This window comes from Micropterus salmoides, unplaced genomic scaffold (assembly GCF_014851395.1).
Source record: "Micropterus salmoides isolate LMB-PRFRI ecotype aquatic unplaced genomic scaffold, ASM1485139v1 Ms_hic_scaffold_16, whole genome shotgun sequence".
Classification (NCBI taxonomy): Eukaryota; Metazoa; Chordata; class Actinopteri; order Centrarchiformes; family Centrarchidae; genus Micropterus; species Micropterus salmoides.
Window position 1 is genome coordinate 100,799 of NW_024040707.1, and position 20,130 is coordinate 120,928.

General features: G+C 45.1%; 1 protein-coding gene across 1 annotated transcript in view; it reads right to left on the reverse strand.

The window, feature by feature from the left end:
• kcnd1 (potassium voltage-gated channel, Shal-related subfamily, member 1) overlaps positions 1-19,916 on the reverse strand; it is a 63,495-nt gene extending 43,579 nt beyond the window's left edge. Inside the window, exons 1-3 of the mRNA XM_038723778.1 lie at positions 19,615-19,916; positions 5,408-6,658; positions 1,197-1,442 (exon numbers count right to left, since the gene is read on the reverse strand). Coding sequence (XP_038579706.1) covers positions 1,197-1,442; positions 5,408-5,563 — 402 coding nt within the window. The 5' untranslated portion in view covers positions 5,564-6,658; positions 19,615-19,916. The remainder of the gene's footprint in view (positions 1-1,196; positions 1,443-5,407; positions 6,659-19,614) is intronic.
• Between the last annotated feature and the right edge of the window lie 214 nt (positions 19,917-20,130).

Sequence of the window (20,130 nt, forward strand, 5' to 3'; positions counted from 1 at the left end):
CTTAAAACAGGAAGTTAAATTCCTTCTTTAAACATTTGCCAGATGATAAAAGGAGGCGGTGGAACAGAATCTGTGAAATCTCTGGAGGAATAAAAATAAAAACCATGTGCACGGCTTCCCATGGGAAATCGTGGGGGAAGTGTTGAGTGAGTAAAAAAAGAACTCCAGAAATTAGAATCTCTCACAGTTGAATCAACATTTGTGAAGCAGAATCTGCCAAATCTCAGCAAATAAAGGACAATGACCTGTTCGTTATCAAAACAAGGATAAAAAGATATAAAAGCCTCTGAAAACGAGGCAACCATCACAACAGAAAGAGCTCTGAGGGTGATTTATTGTGCAGACGGTGACAGGAGCTTGTTAAAGGAATGACGTCGGGGTACGAAGGGTGCCAAAATCCCACGCTGGTGTTTCAGAGGGCTCATCACTGAGCTTGAGTCTGATCCTGTGGTCAGTAACCCCACCCCCCACAACCATCCATGTTTTTACCCTTCAGTCATTTCGCTGATGATTCTCTGACAGCAGAATAAATCCCATCAAAAGTCTCAGCATCCACATTAAGGGATGCTGCAGGCACTGGAAACGTTAACATCTGTGAGGCTGCAGTGCTGAAACAAAAGCTGGAAGCTGCTGTTGTCTTTTCTTAGTCCGCCGAGTTTCCATTGGTTCGTTATTCGCAGAAAGAAAACGATTTTATATTATTAAACATTACTGCATGGATGAATTATTAAACATGGCACTGCTGCTAACTGTGGGCTCTGCCATGTTAGCTGACTCTATCCGGACTGGGAGCTCGAGTACCAGGGGAGAGTGGCGTTTGTTTCCATCACCAGCACAGGAGCGTTGGACCACAGGGAGGAAGAGGTTTTCAGGAGTAAGGGAAAGAGCAAGCAACAGAACCAGGTATCAAACTTGCAACAGCTTGTGGACTGGAAACAGCTTTAGTCGGGGCAGCTCTAGTGTTTTAGTCTAGCTTGTGTTTGTTAACCTAAAGGAACGACTACAGAACACGGCTGTTATAGAGAGGAGAGAGGAGAACGCCCCTAAATCCAACAGCTAATATTTCAGCAGTTCCACATGTGACAGCGTTTCTCCGATCACATGAAATGACTAAGTTTGATATACAAGTACACGAGGACGGATATCTACTTAATGCATCAGAGTTATCAGAGTCGTGATTCAGAAGCTCAGTTTACCTCCATGCAGCAGTCTCCGATGATCTCTGGCACGATGCCGTAGAAAGCCAGCTCCTCGTCGAAGGCCTGGACGCACTCGTGCCGCGGGTAGTGCAGCTTCCCGGTGCGGTAGAAATTCAGAATGTGCCGGAACATTTCAGGGTCTCGGTCGAAGAAGTACTCTTGTGTGTCCTCGTTGAAGAAGAACTCCTTCTCTGAGGAGCCCAGCAGCGTCTCTGGATAACGATCCAAAGTGTTCTTCCATGTCTGCAGAAAGAAAACAGAATCATTCTCTGAGACCCTAAAACTGCTCCTCATGTGGGTGTTGAACAAATCTCCCATGGATAAGGGGGGTCATGGAAGTCCACCTGTGTGGTTTACTACTAAACAAAATGAAACTCTGCCTCTGGGCAACCAGAAATACTGCAGTTCTGCTGAGCGCACATGAACACGCCTGAAGTTCTGAAGACAGCTGAGTTTGAATGGGTTTTCTGGTCCACATGAACCTCTTAGATTTCTAAATTTTGGGAGGAACATCCTGCAGTTAAGTTTGTATTCCATTCTGAAAGTAGAAGCTAATTAGCCTAGCTTAACGCTGACATTGATTTCCCTAGACGAAATAGCCAGACTGTCAAACCTAAGAGCAACAAGTATCTGAACCTGAACCGTCAGCAGCAGGGTGTTGAAATGCACCATAAGGAGACTCAGCTCTCCACACAAACACAGCAGGTCCATCTGAAGGAGTTCCTCAGAAGTCGGATGGGAGCACTGAACCGCCACTAACTGATGGTGAAAGTGAAAGTTTTGTGCTCAGAAGCTCTTATTTGGCGTCACTTTTTAAAAGCAAGCATTACTGTATGTTTGTATATTTTAAAAATTAGGACAAAGTCCAAGACTTGACAAGAACTTTCTTCTTGTTCTGCCACTGCAGCACTTTGAAAGCCACTAACAACTGTTTTTGTTGCAGAGCATTTTGGTATTATTTCTGCAGCATGTGCTGAGTAGACGTCCAGTTTTACCACTTCCTGCCTTGGAAGTAGGAACAGAGATGGAGCACAATTATAGAGAGTAGTTCTGGGAGAAACTCATTTCCCTCAGACATGGTTGGTTAGTTAGCACTTCAAGAAGAACTTTAGGAGTCAACTACGAGTCCCAGAGAGCATTGCTGTAAGGTCCACTTTGGATTGTGGAAATATTTTGCAGCAACAAGGCTCCCTCAGTATAGTACAGTAGAACCCCTGAGTTCATGGCTCTGGCTGGAATAGCTGCTGAGGCTTATGGGTAATGTAGTTCTTAGAACCGCTCCATACACTACATTGGAGGAATAAACCTGGGGCCGTATTACAGAAACTTCCTAACCTGCAGAGCCTGTCCTGACTGCTTGGTAACCATGGTAACAAGGGTTAGGAACTGATAAAGGCCGTTCCAGATGAACAGTTCCTCAGTCAGGTTCCTTTCCTAACTTTAGATAAGAACAGTGTTTTACAGAAGCGTCCTGACTTCAGGAGAACTGTTGAGCTGTCCTAACTTTACTTTTCCACCAGCTACAGTTTCCTAACTCGTTAAATCCACGACTGCTCTTGACAAAATGTCAACAGGCAGAACTTATTAACTGTAGGAAGGCTGTCGGCGATGTGACGCTGGATAATGTCTCATTATGTCACGTGATGTGAAGGCCTGATGGAACAACCTACTGCGAGTCTTTGATAGGAGGAGATGGTTAAATTCAAGAAATACATGAAACCATGGTGACGTTAGCCCGTAGCCTTTTTTTTACCGTCATTATTAAGTTTGCCGAGCAGAGTACGGGTTCCTGCAGGGGTCAGTGAGGGAGCACAGGAGGAGCCACCAGCGGTTCCCTCTGCTCTCTGGATACAGCTGCCTTTCTCTTCGTCTCACTGTAAATGGACTGATTTTCTTTCTGACAGCGTCAGCGCTCTGCTGGCTGCAGGATATACGGCGGCGACTGTGTCCGCTGCTTTAGCCCGCTCTCTATATTTGGGTTTCTCAATGAGGTCACCGACACCTCTGAGTCCTCTGACTTGAAGTTCAGTGATAGTTGTTGTTTCTACTCCATTTTCAGTTATGTTTCATTAAAAAAAACTACCAAAAAACGAGATTAAAAGCCGTTTAGCTCCGCGGTTGCTAGGTAACAGACATAAAAGTTGATAACCGATGTTGGTTTGAGTATTTAGGATTTCCTAACCTGACATAAGACAGGATTCCTAAAGTTAGTTGGGATTTGCTTCTGTAATACCAAACTGAGAAAAATCCTGTCTTAGACTCTTCCTGTCTGAACTTAAGACCGGAACTCTGTAATACGGCCCCTGGTGCTCATCAAAGCCCGCATGGAACAAGTCCTCCATGTATACATGAGAACAACATGTGGATAAGCCTCAGTGTGGATCAGCTGTATGAGCCTACACAAAGACACGCCCCTAAACACCATATATGGCCAACACCAATGAGCCTTTACAAAGCCTCGTGTCATTAATGTAGGATGTGACAACTGACATCACAGGCAATGAGATTAAAGAGAAGACAAAGAGCTTGACCTTAAAATGATGAAATGTCTTTTTATACATGATGAAATATCAGAAGTTATTGCTCAGACGCTCTCTGCATTAAATATTATTCTGCCAGAAATGCACCCAGCTTAGGAAGACACCTGCCGCTGTACAGAATGATGAGAACTGAATGCTGTTAACAGATCCGGTCTGGATGGTCAAAGAGGGACAGGGGGGGGTTACTGTAACTTTAAAAGAATATCATTTCACTAAAGAAACATTGACTGCGTTCTCAAAATAAGGAGAAGGGCCTCCAACCTTCTGGAAGGCTTCTGTGTCTAAAGTGCATCAGTGGGGTGGAGCAGCTGCAGTGACCACATCTTAAGCCACAGCTGACAGTCCGTCATGCTGATGTGGTTCACAGTGATGTCCAGTCAGTGCTCAGGCCACTAAAGGGTTTGTTCGGACACATGGTCAGGAAATCTACGCACATCTTAAAACTCAAGGAGGAACTAAAAGATCCTGCTGTCACTGCAAAAACTAAAATCTAAGTAGATTCATTATCTTAATTGAAGGCAAAATATACTTGTTTTTGTTTGACAAGATATTTCTTCTTACCAGGCGGCTTTTATGTTAGAGAATTTCACTTGGTTCAAGTTTTTGTCCTTAAGTAGCAAGTGAAATGTTCTTGTTCTGTTTTTTAATTTTGCTTATTTTAAGTAAGATTTCCCCCATTTTATTGCTGTTTTTCTTGTTTTTGAGCACTCAGTTTTGCAGTGTGAGTGAACAAACTGCTTATGGACAAAACTACAGAAGAAGAGTGCAGACCTCCACCGGGCCTGGTCTCACCAGAGGTTGTAGGAATAACACGGGTCATTTTACACGCCAATGTCATCGAGAGAAAAAATGTGACGTAGTACAAAGAGTGACAAAGTCCACATCGTGACGGGGTCGGGGTGGATGGACAGTTCAAACAAACATAGGGCTTTTACCCAGAAGGCTGCTGTTCATCAGCGTTGACTTAGTTTAACTGTCTGTACGGAACTTTACTGACTGACCTGCAGGGGGGAAGAGAAGGGAGGAGTCAGCAGTCGATGGCGGTATAAATCAGAGCAGTCAGTAAAATAGGTTGTGAGTTTACTGTCATAACGGTGCACAGTAGTGTCGAGGTCACACACAGCAGGCTCTCACCTGGTGGCGTCCTAACACTGGCCAAACAGTCACGTAACATAAAACGGGAAGGGGAAAGGACCCTCTTCCTGTCCAGGCCTGAGAGGAAGATTGATATTGGATAAAACTGAAAAAAGTGGGTTGTGTATTTAATTACAACGTTGTTAAAGAGATTCCAGGCCTGTGACGGGACGTCAGCCCTGCTACACGTCCATCCAGCACCCGTTGACTCTCCACCTCTCTACATGAAAGTCTAGCTACGTCCTGTTTGGCTCTGGACAAACTGGGAGGTGTGGATTCCACTGATACCTGTTTAGAAGAACTTTACTGGTGACGGGGACGAAGGCCACAAGCCGACGCACACAGTTTGAGCTCAGATCTTTATCACTTCTTCAGGCACCTTGGAAGTCGGTGAAGGCAGAAATCAAAACTCTGAATCGTGAACATTGCTTCTGGGACTGGGCTTGGACGGAAGGTAAAACGCCTGTAACCGACGGCCTCGCAGCTTCCCTCACTCTGCTGCCATATTTTGGAGCATGCTCAGTAGACACCCACCTGAAACCTGACCCCGCTGACGTTGACATACAGGATCTCATCCGATCTGGACGAGTTGTCCACAGGAGGTTTGGGCATCGTCTTCTTGGCTAACGGCAGCCATCCCACTGCCGCGGCCCGTGCAAATGGCAGCCACGTCGCCACACCTGCCGCCATCTTGCATCAGCACGTCCCACCTGCAGAGAGTCAACTTCTGTCCTCGGAGGAGGACGGAGTTCACACGTCAGACGTAAGCGCCTTCACTAAATCCTTGCTCACTTCTTTTCCTGACCTGATGTCCTCGAGCTGTCGAGGCAGTGAGAGAGGAGGCGGTCGGACATGTTGAGGGGGGAGGAGGGGCGGAGGGAGGGGTCAGAGGGCAGCTAGGTGTCAGGCCATGAAAGAAACGCTGTAAAGGAGAGGGAAAGACCATCTATCTGACGTCCCTGTGACCCGTCTTCTAGTTTTTTCCTGATGTCCTTCTGCTGGGCGGGATGAAGCTTCCTGTCGCTCTCCTGACCTGCAAGACGCTGCTCAGGGTAAACTGACCATTTTAAACCTTATATGGTTGTCTTTCTGGCTGCAGGTGAGACAGCTCCTGCCTACGGGCAGATGTCAGTGCTGTTCTTCTAAATAACAAGATGTTCCGCTTCAAAACACAGACTCTCCTGATAGAAAACCATTATTTGTTGGAATCTCAGCAGTAATATGTGTAAAATAATAATAAAGTTATTCTCTGATATTGCCGTCGCAGTTTTATTGCTGCTGGGACTTAAAACAAAAAGCAGAAAGAAATAAATCCAGGTAGGAAGGCGTTAAAGCGTCTGGCCTCGCTGCATTCTCTCTCTCTCTCTCTCTCTCTCTCTCTCTCTGTCTGTATGCAGCTCTCTTGCCCTCCCTCTCCCCCTCTGAAGGCTGATTTGTTGCAGCGCCGCAGCCTTTCAAATTCTTATTAAATTGTGATGATGGTTCCTGAAGTTGCAAGATAGACAGAATCGCCCGTGTGGCCTCCCTCCCTCTAAGTGTTTCCCCGCTGTGGAGATTAAGGATGTGCAGCCTCACAATTCTCTTTTTCTCCTTCTCCGTCTGTTCCTGCTCGCTGTTTTGGCCTCTCTAATTTTCTTTTATCTGTCTCTGTGTTTCCACTCTCTCTCTCTTTCTCTCTCTCGTAGAAGCCGGTGGGGCATCAGTGGTGGAGAGACAACCATTCTGTGCTGGAGAGCGAGGAGGAGGCGTCAGGCAGGCCGAACTCCATGTCCATGTAAGGCCGTCCTGTCAGGAGACACACAAACAGAGACAGAGAGTGAGACGCAAAGCAGGAAGAGAGGAGGAGGAGAAACTAAGCTGTCAGAGGAAAGGAGGAGGAGAGAGAAGGCCTGGTAGATAAAAGGTTAATAGAAAGAGAGAAGAAGGAAGGATACAGAGAGGAGAGGAGAAAAGGAGACAACAGGAAAAGAGGAGCAAAGCAGAAAGAAGGAGAAAGAAAAGAAAGATGTAAGGAGAGGAGAGAAGGAGAGAGGAAGGATGGATGGAAAACAGAATGTAGTGGGGGAGATGAAGAAGAGAGCAGGAGGAGAAAAGAGAAACAGACCTGTTAAAAGAAAAGAGAGAAATTTGGAAAAAGGAAGGAGGAGGAGAGAGGAGCCGTGGTAGAGAAAGGAAACAAGGAAGGATGGGTAAAGGAGAGGAAAACTGTGAAGAAGGAGCAGTGAGAAAAAATGGGAGGAAGAAAGAAAGAGAGGAAAGAAGAGGAGGGAGGGAAAGAGAGAGAGACAGAAGGTAAACAGGTAGTAAGGCAGGAAACTGGGATAAAAAGGTGAGAGAGGGAGGACATGAAGAAGAGCCTCAGACATCCTGTTCAGCTCTAAACTGGACCTCAACCCTGAAACTCAAACCAGCAACCTGTCTCACTTCCTGTCTCAGGCTCTCACTTCCTCTCTCAGGCTCTCACTTCCTGTGTCAGACTCTCACTTCCTGTCTCACTTCCTGTGTCAGGCTCTCACTTCCTGTCTCAGGCTCTCACTTCCTCTCTCAGGCTCTCACTTCCTGTGTCAGACTCTCACTTCCTGTCTCACTTCCTGTGTCAGGCTCTCACTTCCTGTGTCAGGCTCTCACTTCTTGCCTCACTTCCTGTGTCAGGCTCTCACTTCTTGCCTCACTTCCTGTGTCAGGCTCTCACTTCCTGTCTCACTTCCTGTGTCAGGCTCTCACTTCCTGTGTCAGGCTCTCACTTCTTGCCTCACTTCCTGTGTCAGGCTCTCACTTCCTGTGTCAGACTCTCACTTCCTGTCTCACTTCCTGTGTCAGGCTCTCACTTCCTGTGTCAGGCTCTCACTTCCTGTGTCAGGCTCTCACTTCTTGCCTCACTTCCTGTGTCAGGCTCTCACTTCTTGCCTCACTTCCTGTGTCAGGCTCTCACTTCTTGTCTCACTTCCTGTGTCAGGCTCTCACTTCTTGCCTCACTTCCTGTCTCAGGCTCTCACTTCCTGTCTCATGCTCTCACTTCCTGTGTCAGGCTCTTACTTCCTGTCTCACTTCCTGTGTCAGGCTCTCACTTCCTGTGTCAGGCTCTCACTTTTTGCCTCACTTCCTGTGTCAGGCTCTCACTTCTTGTCTCACTTCCTGTGGCAGGCTCTCACTTCCTGTCTCACTTCCTGTGTCAGGCTCTCACTTCTTGTCTCACTTCCTGTGTCAGGCTCTCACTTCTTGCCTCACTTCCTGTGTCAGGCTCTCACTTCTTGTCTCACTTCCTGTGTCAGGCTCTCACTTCTTGCCTCACTTCCTGTGTCAGGCTCTCACTTCTTGCCTCACTTCCTGTGTCAGGCTCTCACTTCTTGTCTCACTTCCTGTGTCAGGCTCTCATTTCCTGTGTCACGCTCTCACTTCCTGTCTCAGGCTCTCACTTCCTGTCTCAGGCTCTCGCTTCCTGTGTCAGGCTCTCACTTCCTGTGTCAGGCTCTCGCTTCCTGTGTCAGGCTCTCATTTCCTGTGTCACGCTCTCACTTCCTGTCTCAGGCTCTCACTTCCTGTCTCAGGCTCTCACTTCCTGTCTCAGGCTCTCGCTTCCTGTGTCAGGCTCTCACTTCCTGTGTCAGGCTCTCGCTTCCTGTGTCAGGCTCTTGCTTCCTGTGTCAGCCTCTCACTTCCTGTGATCCACGTGTGGTGCTGTAGTGAGTGTTTGAGGCAGAATAAACTACAGAGTGATGATGAACATGTGACCCAGCCACAGACTGATAGTTTAGTAGGAATAGGAGCGGTCAGGCTGAGACCAGGACCTGTTAGAGACACGGTCTCTGCAGAATGACCCTCTAACAGCAGCACACAGGACTGAATAAAACGTCACATGGAAAGGCCGTTTGTAAATGCTGCTTCATCACCTGACAACATGAAGTCATCCTGAAGCTGCTGCTTTCTGTTCTGAACGGGTCAAACGTGGAGGATGTGTCTTCATCGATCCTGTGCTCCCTGTTTCTGACATCCTGACTGACGCTCTGAGCTGAACTCGAGTGTTTAAGGTCTAAAGCTGCAGGTTATTAAAGATGTTTTTAATCTTCTGAGGAGAAACACAGCCCTCTGAAGCTGCTTCTCGTCAGATGGAAAGTTATTGTCGCCGGTTTATTGCATGAAGTCCACAGCAGGAACAATAAAACTTTTCCTTCCTCAGGGTTGTTTGAATCACAGCGAGTGTCTGATTCAGTAGATTTCCTTTTTCAGACTCTGGACGAGTCATTCTGCAGACCTGCTGCTACTATAGTACTACTACGCATTAGTACTGCATGTTTGGACAGTAGTGAGCTCCACATACTTTGTGTTTTTCCATTTTTAGTCAGCAAGAAAAAGTGTTTACATTTACAACCGTTTCTCCTCAAGACACTAAAAACTGTGACGACTTATTAGAATTTTCATCCCCGAACAAAAACTAAATGAGACTTTTATTTGACATCGTGACTCGATCTGTGGAATCACATCGAGATGTTTGACATGTTGAGAAGCAGCAGCTTGCATTTCAGTAACGTTCTGTCTGTCTTATGCCAGGTTATCGGTTCTTACAGGGAACAGAGTGGCAACAAACCAGCTGAGACAAACCGTAAAAACAAGCAGGCAGCGTGCCGACACTTCCAGGCTGGGCTAACTGCTAACTGCTCAACTTTCAGATTTCATGTTTTCCACTTTACTGATTGTTCAACTAGCATAACTGATGTTTAGAGATGAATTTATTAGGGACAGAATGCATGCAAGAACTGAGATACAGCAACGTCATGCAGAATTTTATTACTTAAGTACTATGGAATATTTCTTCACCTTTAATGAGTAGAATTTTGACAACTTTTATGGTAAATATATTATTTCTACTTTTCTGAGGTAAAGGGAAAGTGGACTATATTTAATGTAATCAGATGGTGAAGTGGCAGAGTTGCTCTTTGAGTAGGAAGTCTGGGGTTCCTGCTCAGGGTATCTGGGTTTTATTGTGAAAGACAAAGAATTTGCCATCAATGAGACCGAGCGAGGCTTCGCCATCAGGTGTGATTCCTGCTGCTAACTGCTTTGTCTCCCCCATTTCTCCAAGTGAATTTTAGGACCAAAATACGAGAAACAGGTCGCAGCTACAACACTAAAATTAAGGCTGAAATGAGAATCACAATTTTGTCTCCTGAGCTGTAAAAGCGTAACCAATGAGTGCAATAAAGTTTCCTTTGGGTTTGGTTGTAACGTATGAGCCGAACTGCGTTTTGTGGTACATCTTCACCAGCAGATGGTGCTGTGCATTTCCTGAATGAAGCTTACAATGAAGCTTCGAGTGCTGAACCAATAAAGCTTCAGAACGCTTCATTTGTCCGTCACTAGAGCCAGATGTTTCCCTGCGGAGCTGGTGGAGACCAAACACAGAGAGAACCCTGGACTCACCGTCATCAGGTGACACAAACACGGTTCCTACGTGATGATCAGGCTGCTCTGATCTGTGCCACATGCCCACAAAACACAACCACAAGAGTTCCTGTGTAGTTTTTGTAGTATTCAGTATGTAGTGTTAGCAGTGTTTAGTATTCACTGAGGTTAGAGTCCCTGTTCTTGTTGTGTACTTTTACTCTTCTTCCTGTGCATTAATAAATTATCCAATTTAAATGCTGTCCTTCTGATGATGTGTGGTTTAAATAAAACCCTGAATCAAGCGCCCCCGTGGTGAGCTAAGAAAACCACATCATTACAGCCAAACAGTAATGTCAATCACATGGTAGCGTCACATGACAGTTTATCCGCAAAACAGTTCAGTCATCAGCGTGCTACACTGACAGAGTCGGATAAAAACACACTTTATTTTGTGTGAGAGAGGCTGAATCCCGTCCAAACCTTCCTGCCAACAGATCACTTCAGATGAATCACTACAGGACACTATAGGAAACCTTCTGGGAAACTTGCGCTGCTCGCAATAACTAAAACCACAGATAGAGTGACAGAGCGAAGACAAACCATACCCATAGTACACCTCTGTGTCTTGCAGGTGTGTCTGAGAGCGATGTCTCGTGTGGAATCTCCTCAGCACACGATACAAATGCTAAAAGTGAACAACAAGCAATGCTAACGTAGCCAGAGGAGCAGTGATTTACATTACATTCTTATAGCTTTGTATTATTTAAATTTTTTATATTTGTGGTTTGTGGTGAGAGATGTGAGTACGGCGTCATCTCGGTGAACCTAAATACTTCTGAGGTAGAACATTAATTACTACGAGCTGAATGCATTAAAGCCAAATTTTACTGGGAGACCTGAGGTGAGAAGCTTGAACCCCAAGAACATATATATACATATTACATTTACATTTATTCATTTAGCTGACACTTTTATCCAAAGCGACTTACAATTGCTATACATGTCAGAGGTCGCACGCCTCAGGAGCAACGAGGGGTTAAGTGTCTTGCTCAGGGACACAATGGTGGATGTCTCACAGTACATATACTGTACTATATATTTATATAGTATATATATGGTTACATGTACTCTATTATACTAAATATTTATACTATCTATATAGTTACATAAACTCTACTGTACTACATGATATCTATATGGTTACATGTACTCTTCTGTACTATGATATATTTATATTGTATAAATACGGTTACATAAATGGTTTATTTAAAAATCTCCCAGATGTACAGCAAACTCAGCTCAACTAAAGCAGAAATGTACCCAGTTAAATAAATTGCTAACAAGTCCAGCAAAAATACAAGGTGCACGCACACACACACTTTCCTGTACCTGTTCTGCCTCAGTAAAACCTCCAGCGTGTGTGCTGATGATGAATTATGAATGAACTTTCTGCCCGAATGGTTTCTCTGTTCAGCTGCTCTGTTACCGCTAAGCACACACACACACCTCTGAACACACGCCATATAACAAACACACGGCCTCCATCTGACCAGTGTCTTCTACACACACTTCATTTCAAACACACACACACTTCATGTACAGTTCAGCAATCACGTGTAACGCGTTTCACTTGCTTTCGTATTTCTTTACAAACCTGTTAGAATCACAGTGAAACTGTGGGCATCGACCAGAAGGTCCCAAACATCAGGGTACTGTTTCATATTGTGGCATGTTGTCTGCAGCGGGTGTCAGCGGGGATTCAGATCGTTACTCCGGTTGTCTGCAGTTTACGCTGCTTTGGGATAAATAGCATGAAGCTAATGAGACGTTCATGGTCTGATAAATGTAGTTAAAGTTGGGAGTAGCTGTAGTAGTAGTAGTAGCAGCTGAAGTAGTAGTAGTAGTAGCTATAGTAGTAGTAATAGCTGTGGTAGTAGTGGTGTTTGCAGTAGTATTGTTCCCTCGGTGCTGTAGTTACCATTGAAAGCAAGTGTCGTTCTGTTTTCAGGGGCGATTTTACACTCAGCACACATTTTAGTCTGATGGCAGTATTTTATTCCATATTTGTATTCTAATCCAAACACTGTGGAGATTAAGAATTTCATCTCGGGAAATAAAAGGTGTGGCTTCATTTTAGAGGTGTGTAGTCTCCTTTAATCTCTTACAGTGTAATCTGGTTCTTTTTACAGAAAAACAACAATAACGTTCTGACGTCAGAATGAAGGTTCATTGAGCTGTTTTTCAGGGGAATTTCCATTAAAGAATAAAAGTAAATGGCCAACTCTGATACTGGGAGTAATGAAGTCTGTCTGCAGGCGCCCAGGCCGTCCACCTGTCCGTGCTCTCTGGGAGAATCCCTGCTGACATCCTGTGTTTCACGATGCTTTTTATCCACAGCTGTGGGATCAGCGTCTCCCTCACAGCGAGCAGCAGCTCCTGGAAGCTTCCGGTAATGGGATGGCTGCTGGGTTTATGGTATTTATCGTGTCAGTGGATTTCCTTTCTGACTGCGGGGTGAAAGAAGAGTTTCTGCTCCAGGAGCCAACTTTGAATCTGTGAAGCACCTTGTTTCAGCCTGCGCTCAGTACACTCTCAGCAGCTTATATTGAGACATCCACTCTGCACTGGAGTACAAATTCAAGGTACTTGTACTTTACCTGATTATTTCTATTTTGTGCAGCTTTATACTCCCCCCACATTCCAGAGGTAATTTTGTACTTTTACTGCACTACATGTGTCTGACAGTTACTTTTCATATTACAGTTCTTTATCCCCTTCCTGTCCAGTGAAAACCCTGTATCTGCAGGTTGGTGAGTATTTTTCTAGTATTTTTTCTAGTATTTTTACAATATGGTTTTAGTACTTTTACTGAAGTAAAGCATCTGAATACCTGTTACTTGTTACGTGTAATTTGTTTTCAGGGAATCAGGGAGAACATTTCCTCTGAATGTCTCGGTTTCACTTCCTTTAATAATCGAGTGGTTGGAAAGTCTGTTCTTGTCAGCTGGAGCTAGGCTAGCAGTTTCCCTCTGCCTTCAGCCTTTGTGCTAAGCTAACGCAGTGCCTGCTGTCAGTGACATGACACCTGACAGGTCACAGGTGTGTAAATACAGCTGTGTTGGCTGAAGGACACACAGAGACAGATGTGTTTTATTTCTGACGAGCAGCCTGAATCAGCCGTCGCCTCCTCACGCTGGAGAAGTTTTTAAACAAATACTTAGTTTCAGATTATGTTTCTGTCATGAAATACATTTCCTGCTCAAACTAACTTTTGTCTCGTAACATGATAGTTTCATTAATAATCATAATCATAACTTTAATTAATACAAGTAGTATTTTTACTACCATAAATCTGGTATAATTCTCAAGATACTGACTTTTATTCTGACAATATTAACTATCAAACTTTCTGCTCATGTTGACTTTTTCTCATGGCTGAAAATGTGTGTTTCCAAATCTGAAAACAGTGCAGATGAAGAGATGTGTCTCCAAAATATTAGATTAATGTATTTAACATGTTATATTAAAGATCCAGGGTCAGTGTTTCTGCTGACTGATCGATCACCGACGTCGTGTTTTTCAGCATTGTAAATAAATCTTGTTGCCGCTGCTGTGCTGGATGTGATCCGATCAATAACATGTCTCCAATCACTGATCAATGTAGCAGAAAACATGTTTGTGATTACTGAGCGATAACGAGGCAGCAGGGCTCTGATCACCAATCAATAACAGGCTCAACAAACCCTTACAGGTCGTTTTAGACTTTCATTCTATCAAGAACTCCTTTCATTGATTAGGAAACTTCAAAAAACAATTTTATTGGCTACATGTAGTGCCAGTCATTGGCACAGCAGGTTGCAATTGGCTCGGCTTACCCACTAAATAATAGGGGCTGGCCCTTCCTTACATTGAGGGCTCTCATTGGCTTTTGCAGGCCGTGGACGTGACATGTAGGCTCCTATTGGGTCGAAATTAGGCAGGGATGGTAGGTTGCACCGCCCCGTAAACACGCACTCTTAATCAGACTCACTGATTCGCTCTGTACTTGAGCCACGGCTGAATCTTCTACCCGGTAAATAGCAGGTGAGGGAAATATGAATGAGGAAGAGAGGATTGAGAGAAGCAGCGTTGTAAGCGGCAGAGCAACACAGTCTTTGTGAAGCGAAAGAACCTGAGGTAGTTAATCCCTTGAGACCGTTCGAATCATCTACAATCGGCCACAAACTCCACCTCTATACCACCGCTGAGTGTAATCATCACCGCCGTCCAGTTGTCCCAGTCGTAAGTCCGACAAAACCCCGTACTAGCGCTGGCCAATTTTCTTTTCTTTCTGTTTTTCCTTGTGCGGGTGGGAGAGGGTGCTCACTGATCTACATGGATCCTGTGGTGTCTGGAGAGGGAAGATGAATGGTTAAAGCCTTTTCCACACTGGGAGCACCTGTAAGGTTTTTCAACTGACAGGATGCGCTGTTGGAATAGTGCTGTACTGCTGCGGTTGTGGCTGCTGCTGTTGCTGTTTGTTCTCCAAGTGAACTCTCTGATGTCTAGCTAGGGAGGAAGAGTGACTGAATCTTTTGCAACAGTGGGCACAGGTATAACTCTTTCCCTCCGAGGGTTCCCTCTTGTGCTCTCTCAGAGTGGCAGCAGCCGCAAAACACTTTCCACATTGTGCGCACCTGTGGGATTTGTCTCCGAGCACGACTGCAGCGTGCGTCTTCTGATGCTGCTTCAGATTCGAAGTTGTAGCGAAGCCCTTGCCAAGTCCTCGTTCCATCAGCCGTAGCTTGGGCTTAAAAATGCCCCAGCTACGTTCCAACAGCTGATGGAACGAGAACTTGGAGAGCTACGAGGCGCAACTTGTTTTGTGTATCTAGATTATCTACTCAGATTCAGTTGAGCAGCACCGATATGATATCCAAGCAGTTTTGGATAAGCTCAGAGAGGCTAACCTAACTGTAAATGAGGAAAAGCCAGTATTTTCGTACCTTCTTGAAGTTTCTGGGTCATGTTGTGTCATCTACCGGAGTAAAGGTCAACACAGAAAAGACAAAGGCAGTACTGGACTTCCCTGTACCTCAGAACATAAAAGATCTTCAAAGGTTTCTCGGAATGGCTGGATGGTACCACCGGTTCGTGCCCCAATTTTCACAGCTCACTGAACCACTTAACTGCCTTAAGCGTAAAGGAGCGAAGTTCATCTGGACCCCCTCTTGTTAGAAAGCTTTCGAGGCCCTGAAACAGCATTTGGTGTCACCCCCAATCTTGGGGCATCCTGACTTTAAACTTCCATTTATCATTTATACTGATGCTAGTCATATCTGCTTGGGAGCACTCTTAGCTCAACAGACTGGGCTCAGTGCAGAACAAGTCCTCGCCTTTGCCAGTCGTACCTTAAATCAGGCTGAAAGAAATTACTCAACAACGGAGCAGGGATGCCTCGCTGTCGTTTGGGCTCTGGAGAAATGGAGATATCATTTGGAAGGAAGACATTTCACGGTAGTCACCGATCACTCATCACTTGTCTGGGTCTTTAAAACCCAAAAGCCCAGCACCTGACTGATCCGGTGGGCACTCCGCTTCCAAGAGTTCTCTTTCACGGTAGAATACCGTAAAGGAAAATACAATACAGTGCCTGATGCACTGTCGAGAGCTCCTGTGGATAATCACCAATTCCAGTCTGCCATGTGTGCTGCTGCGTTACATTCCAAGAGAGACACTAAAAAAAAAATCTCCAAGTAACAGATGAGGAAATTTGGAAAGCCCAGCAGGAGGATTCTGACATTCAAAGCCTGTATAAGCGAATAATGGAAACAGGAGAAGTAACTGAAAATCCGACCACCAAGTTTACTGTTCTGGAAGACAAAGTCTATAGAATAGTGGAATTACCTCACAAAACCCTCTACCAAGTACACATGCCTTCCTCACTCCGCCCACAGCTTCTTCACCACTATCACAATGATTTTCTCTCTGGCCATCTAGGCAGATACAAGACATACAGGAGATTGCAATCCCTCATGTATTGGCTTAGAATGAGCCTAGATGGATCAAACCATGTTCAGCGTTGTCAAGTTTGCCAGCTTTTCAAGCCGGAGACACGTAAACCTCCTGGAAAACTCCAACAAACAGTTGTAGATGGACCCTGGGAGATGCTGGGAGTAGACCTCATGGGACCCTTCCCATGAAGCTAAGCTGGGAATCTCTACCTTATTGTCTTTGTTGACTATTTCACCAGATGGGTGGAAATGTTTCCCCTACAGAAGGCAACAGCAGAGACAGTATCTCAAATCTTAACCAGGGAGATCGTGACTCTGTGGGGGGTATCAACCTACATTCTCTCGGACCAAGGACCCCAGTTTGTCTCGTCAGTTTTTGAGGAACCCTGTAAGTGGTGGAACCTCCAACAGAAAAGGACCTCGCCAAACCATACTCAAACTAACTTGACAGAGAGGGTCAACCGCAACGTCAAACCCATTATCGCTTCATATGTGGAAGAGAAGCATAAGCACTGGGACAGATACCTACCTACCTACCTGCAGTAACCTCAGAGAGCAGCAGTAAATTAAATAATATATAAATTATCTAATAAAGACACAAACAGCAGCCGTTTCCACCAGACTGTTGATGAGTTTCAGTGTGTTGTGTAGTAACAGCTGAAGTGGGAGGAATCAAGCAAATCACTGACGACACAAAATATGAATTTGAGAGGGAAAGGAGTGATTGTTTGTTTTTTTTAAAACATTTATAATGGCGAGACAAAAACAATCAGCTTATTTTAGCTAAATAAAATGACACGACAGTGAAATGTAGACATTCAGAGTTTCACTAATGTTAGGCATCAGATTTGAGTTTTTCCACCAGCCTGTTTGAACACACAGTTACCTCAGTTATTTCTTTCTGGTACATTTATAACAGCAGCTGACCAACATGTTGTATTAACACATTTAGACACAGATCTACTGTCTCTGGCTTTGCTGTCCTCTCCGTCTTTCACCCGTGAACAGGGCTGTGGCGTCTTCCTCTTCCCGGTCTTGGCGTCTGTGGCCCTGGTACTAATGCTACTACTACGGAACGAGTCGGTTACTTTTTTTTTGGATTTCAACTAAGACCTTTGACTCTTTTGTCTCTGAACTTTTCAGCCTGACTGAACATTTTCAAACTCTGCTTTTCCATTTTCTGTTGTAGCTCGTTTTCCAGCTGTCAGTGACGCTGTGGGACGGACGGGACAGGGCTATTTTATGGAATAGACCAACAGGCCTGGGGAGAAGGGGAGGTCGGCCCGTGTCACTCAACCTTCTGCCAACGTTTTTATTATTGTTAAAAAGTATCTGAGTACTTCCATCCCTGGTTTAATACCTCTGGGACTTCTCTGTTCTGAACACACACAGCAGCAGACTACAGTAACGTATCAACAGTAAACCTGGACCAGATCTCTGAGGGCTCAAGGATAAATAGCAGCTCTGGGAAAATAGAGTCCAGGTTGGAAAAACACCGTGTCTCCGCTTACAGAACTGCCTCATGGTATTTATTCAATTTTCAGCCAGCTCTGAGTTGTGACACATTTTTAAAAATGTTTGTCTCCTCTGTCAGCTGCTGTCTGACCTTTAAAGTTAAAAACCTTTCATTTCAAATCAGATGCATCACTGACTGACTGGATGGCTGCTCATTAATACCTGGACCTGCGGTAGGACTACCACCTTAAATAATGTTTCTGAAAAGGTGAATAAGAATTTCAACTGTAATTGATCTTAATTTCCTCACAAGCACAATTCTGTTAATTGTTGTTGTTGTTGTTGTTGTTGTTGTTGTTGTTGTGTTTATGGACGATGGGAGAGATTTCTGTTTACAGCTTCAGAACATGAATTTAATTGATAAAACTGATACAAAATACTGTTAATTTAAACACAATATCCCTCAAATCCCCCACATGTGGATTCATCCGCTGCTGAAAATAGTCCCCAACAAATTCACTGTTTCTCCGGAGAGCCACAGACAGGAAGTCAGACCTGAGATGACGAAACAGCATGCAACGTCGTCACAGCTGAACTTTATGCTGTTTTTTCCTGCGTCCGTGTTTCAAATTTACTTTTTTACTTAAACACAAATGAAGCTTGAAAATTAAACAACAGCAGAACAAAACTTTCAATGGAAAAGAACAATACTTCGCTGTGATTGGACCACAGAGGCAGTTGTGTGAATATTAATGAGCACAGAGTAAGTGTGAGTGTTGCTAACCACTGTTAATAGCAAACACACAGAAGTTCATCACTAATTCATACCGCTGGACAATGTCAACCTCACCACACACACGCCCTGACACACACACTCACACACGCCCTGACACACACACACACACTCACATGCACACACGCCCTGACACACACACTCACACACGCCCTGACACACACACATACTCACATGCACACACACACACTCACACACACACACACGCACATACACACACACTCACATGAACACACACACACTAACATGTACACACACCCTGACACACACACACTCACATGAACACACACACACTGACACACACACACACACACTCACACACGCCCTGACACACACACTCACATGCACAGACTGACACACACTCACATGAACACACACACACTCACATGAACACACACACACTGACACACACACACTAACACACACACACACTAACATGTACACACACCCTGACACACACACACACTCACATGAACACACACACTGACACACACACGCACACACTGACACACACACACTCACATGAACACACACACTGACACACACGCACACACTGACACACACACGCACATGAACACACACACTGACACACACACGCACACTAACATGTACACACACCCTGACACACACACACACTCACATGAACACACACACTGACACACACACGCACACACTGACACACACACACACACTCACATGAACACACACTGACACACACACGCACACACTGACACACACACGCACACACACACACTCACATGAACACACACACTGACACACACACGCACACACTGACACACACACGCACACACACACACTCACATGAACACACACACTGACACACACACGCACACACTGACACACACACGCACACCACATCATCATCTCTTCCTGTTACTCTCTGAATGTTTCCTGCTCTCTTTTCTTTGCTCGCTCCTGAAGTCGTGCATCTTTCTTTCTGTGCCGATTCGTCTCTTCTTCTCCTTACTGATAGTTTTCTACTCCTCTTCTTCCTCCCTCTCTCCACCCCGCCGTCCCATCCTGCTCTTCCTCTCCTCTCCACTTATTCTATTCTCAGCAGTAAGCTCTGAATCTGGAGCAGTTTCCATCCTACTTACCACAGCTGATGATGATGAAGGTGATGATGATGATGAAGGTGAGGAAGAACAGGAGTGATGAGGAGGGCAGAGGCAGGTTTTTTCCAGGTGGAAACAGGACGGACGGATGCAGGAGGACGGAGGAATATAATAAATAGAAGAAGAAGAAGCAGGAGGAGTGTTTTACTCTCAGATCTGTCCCGCTCTGCTGCCGCGGCAACGACCACATCTCCTGTCATCCCTCCTCGCTCCCTCTCTCTCTCTCTCTCTCTCTCTCTCCTCTCTCTCTCTCTCTAGCTCCACCTACCATTCGCTTGCTCAACCCTCCCTTTTCTCTCTCTCTTTCTCTTCATTGTCTTTTCTCTTCTTCTTCCTGTCTCCCTCGCGTCCACTCGCTCTGCTCCACAGTGGACCAGCTGATGGGAGTTTCGTGTTGGGAAGAGAGACAGAGAGAGGAAGGAAGGAAAGAGAGAAAGAGAGCTGAAGTTTAGTTACCACACCCGGCTACATCACTTCCATTAATCGACAATATGTTGA